The 2,065-nt window shown below is 42.0% G+C and overlaps 1 protein-coding gene across 1 annotated transcript; it reads right to left on the bottom strand.

Moving 5' to 3' along the window:
• Positions 1-1,170: 1,170 nt before the first annotated feature.
• On the bottom strand, positions 1,171-1,686 carry LOC138870696 (uncharacterized). The gene has a single exon (XM_070148528.1). The coding sequence runs from the start codon at positions 1,684-1,686 to the stop codon at positions 1,171-1,173; it is 516 nt and encodes a 171-aa protein (XP_070004629.1).
• Between the last annotated feature and the right edge of the window lie 379 nt (positions 1,687-2,065).

Here is a 2,065-nt window from a genome sequence, read left to right as displayed (position 1 = left end):
ACCTCTCCTTAATAATCTTGACTTTTTCCATGGCTTTACACACGAGGTGCGGCCCTATCAATTCCGCTACTCCAATCTCGAACAACCCAATGGGAAACCTACATCTTCTATCATACAACGCCTCAAATGGTGCCATCTGGATACAAGCATGGAAGTTGCGGTTGTAAGCAAATTCTATGAGTGGAAAATGGTCATCCCAACTACCCTTGAAATCTAGAGTACAAGCACGCAACATGTCCTCAAGCATGTGAATAGTCCGCTCAGTTTTCCCATCAGTTTGGGGGAAAAACTGTGCTAATATTTATCTGTGTGCCCAAACCTTGCTGAAATTTCTTCCAAAAGTTGGCTGCGAATTGAGCCTCTCTATCTGAAATTATCGAGACTGGACTGCCATGCAACCTCACTGATTTCTTTAATATACAACTGAGCATACTGTTCCACTATGTCGGTAACTTTAATTGGAAAGAAGTGCACTGATTTCGTGAATCGATCCACGATTACCCAAATTGAGTCAAACTTGTGCGGAGTGCGCGACAACCCTACCACAAAATACATGTTAATCATCTCCCATTTCCACATTGGAATTTCTATGCTTTGAGCCAATCCACCGGGCCTTTGATGTTCAACCTTCAATTGCTGACAATTTGGACATTTTGCCACAAAGTCCGCCACATCCTTCTTTATGTTGTTCCTCCAATAAATTTGGCCACGAAGAATTTTACACATCTCTAACACATGATGCTGATTGCCACTACGAGCTTTCGTGTTTAGAGTGGAAATTTTCATGGGGCCTCACATCCTCCCCCACTTAAGATCATTCGTCCTCAAATGAGGATCAAGGTACGCTTATTAGCAACCTCTTATGCAACCTTCTTATTTTTTTCTCAACTTTAACATACTATTAGTCTCCAAATTTGGCTAACTCCTTGAATTTTTTAAAATTTTGCTTGAGTTTCCTTTGTATCTGGGCCTTATCCACCTGTTAGAGAGCCCCAGAAACACATCCTAACAGCAGGTACACAACCCGTAGGCATAATATAACTCGTACAATACTAACCATGGCCCCATATGCAACATATATATAACCAAAACAAAACAAAACAGTTTTACATAGATGAAATCAAAAGATAATAGTTCATAGGAGCTAAATGCATAAGAGCTATTTCATGACTATTCAAACAAATGTGGGTACTTCTTTTTAATTTCATCCTCGGCTTCCCAAGTGGCTTCCTCAACTTGCTGGTTCCGCCATAACAGTTTCACGGATGCAATTTTCTTATATCTCAATTTTCGAACCTGCCTATCAAGAATGGCAACTGGAACTTCTTCATACGACAGCTCTTCATTAACCTCAATAGTTTCAACCGGCACAATAGCGGACGAATCTCCTACAACCCTTCTCAAGATAGACACATGGAAGACCGGATGTACCAATGATAACTCCGGTGGCAGCTCAAGCTTGTATGCCACCTGATCAATCCTCTGAATAATTTTGTATTGTCCGACATACCTCGGACTCAATTTTCCCTTCTTCCCAAACTGCATGATGCCCTTCATAGGGGAAACCTTCAAAACTACCCAATCATCTACCTTGAACTCAAAATCTCTACGATGAACATCCGAGTAAGACTTTTGGAGACTCTGAGCAGCTTTTAACCTCTCCTTAATAATCTTGACTTTTTCCATGGCCTGATGCACGAGGTGCGACCCTATCAATTCCACTACTCCGACCTCGAACAACCCAATGGGAGACCTACATCTTCTACCATACAACGCCTCAAATGGTGCCATCTGGATACAAGCATGGAAGCTGTTGTTGTAAGCAAATTATATGAGTGGCAAATTGTCATCCCAACTACCCTTAAAATCTAGAGTACAAGCACGCAGCATGTCCTCAAGCGTCTGAATAGTCCGCTCTGCTTGCCCGTCAGTCTCGGAGTGAAAAGTTGTGCTAAGATTTATATGCGTGCCCAAACCTTGCTGAAATTTCTTCCAAAAGTTGGTTGTGAACTGTGCCCCTCGATCTGAAATGATCGAGACTGGACTGCCATGCAACCTGACTATT

Source organism: Nicotiana sylvestris, chromosome 6 (assembly GCF_000393655.2).
Source record: "Nicotiana sylvestris chromosome 6, ASM39365v2, whole genome shotgun sequence".
Taxonomy (NCBI): domain Eukaryota; kingdom Viridiplantae; phylum Streptophyta; class Magnoliopsida; order Solanales; family Solanaceae; genus Nicotiana; species Nicotiana sylvestris.
Note: the sequence above shows the minus strand (reverse complement) of the source record. Positions and strands in the feature narration are given on the sequence as shown.

What these genes read in the sequence shown, in the direction of transcription:
- LOC138870696 (XM_070148528.1), bottom strand. Translation starts at nt 1,686, where the DNA reads ATGGAAAAAGTCAAGATTATTAAGGAGAGGTTAAAAGCTGCTCAGAGT.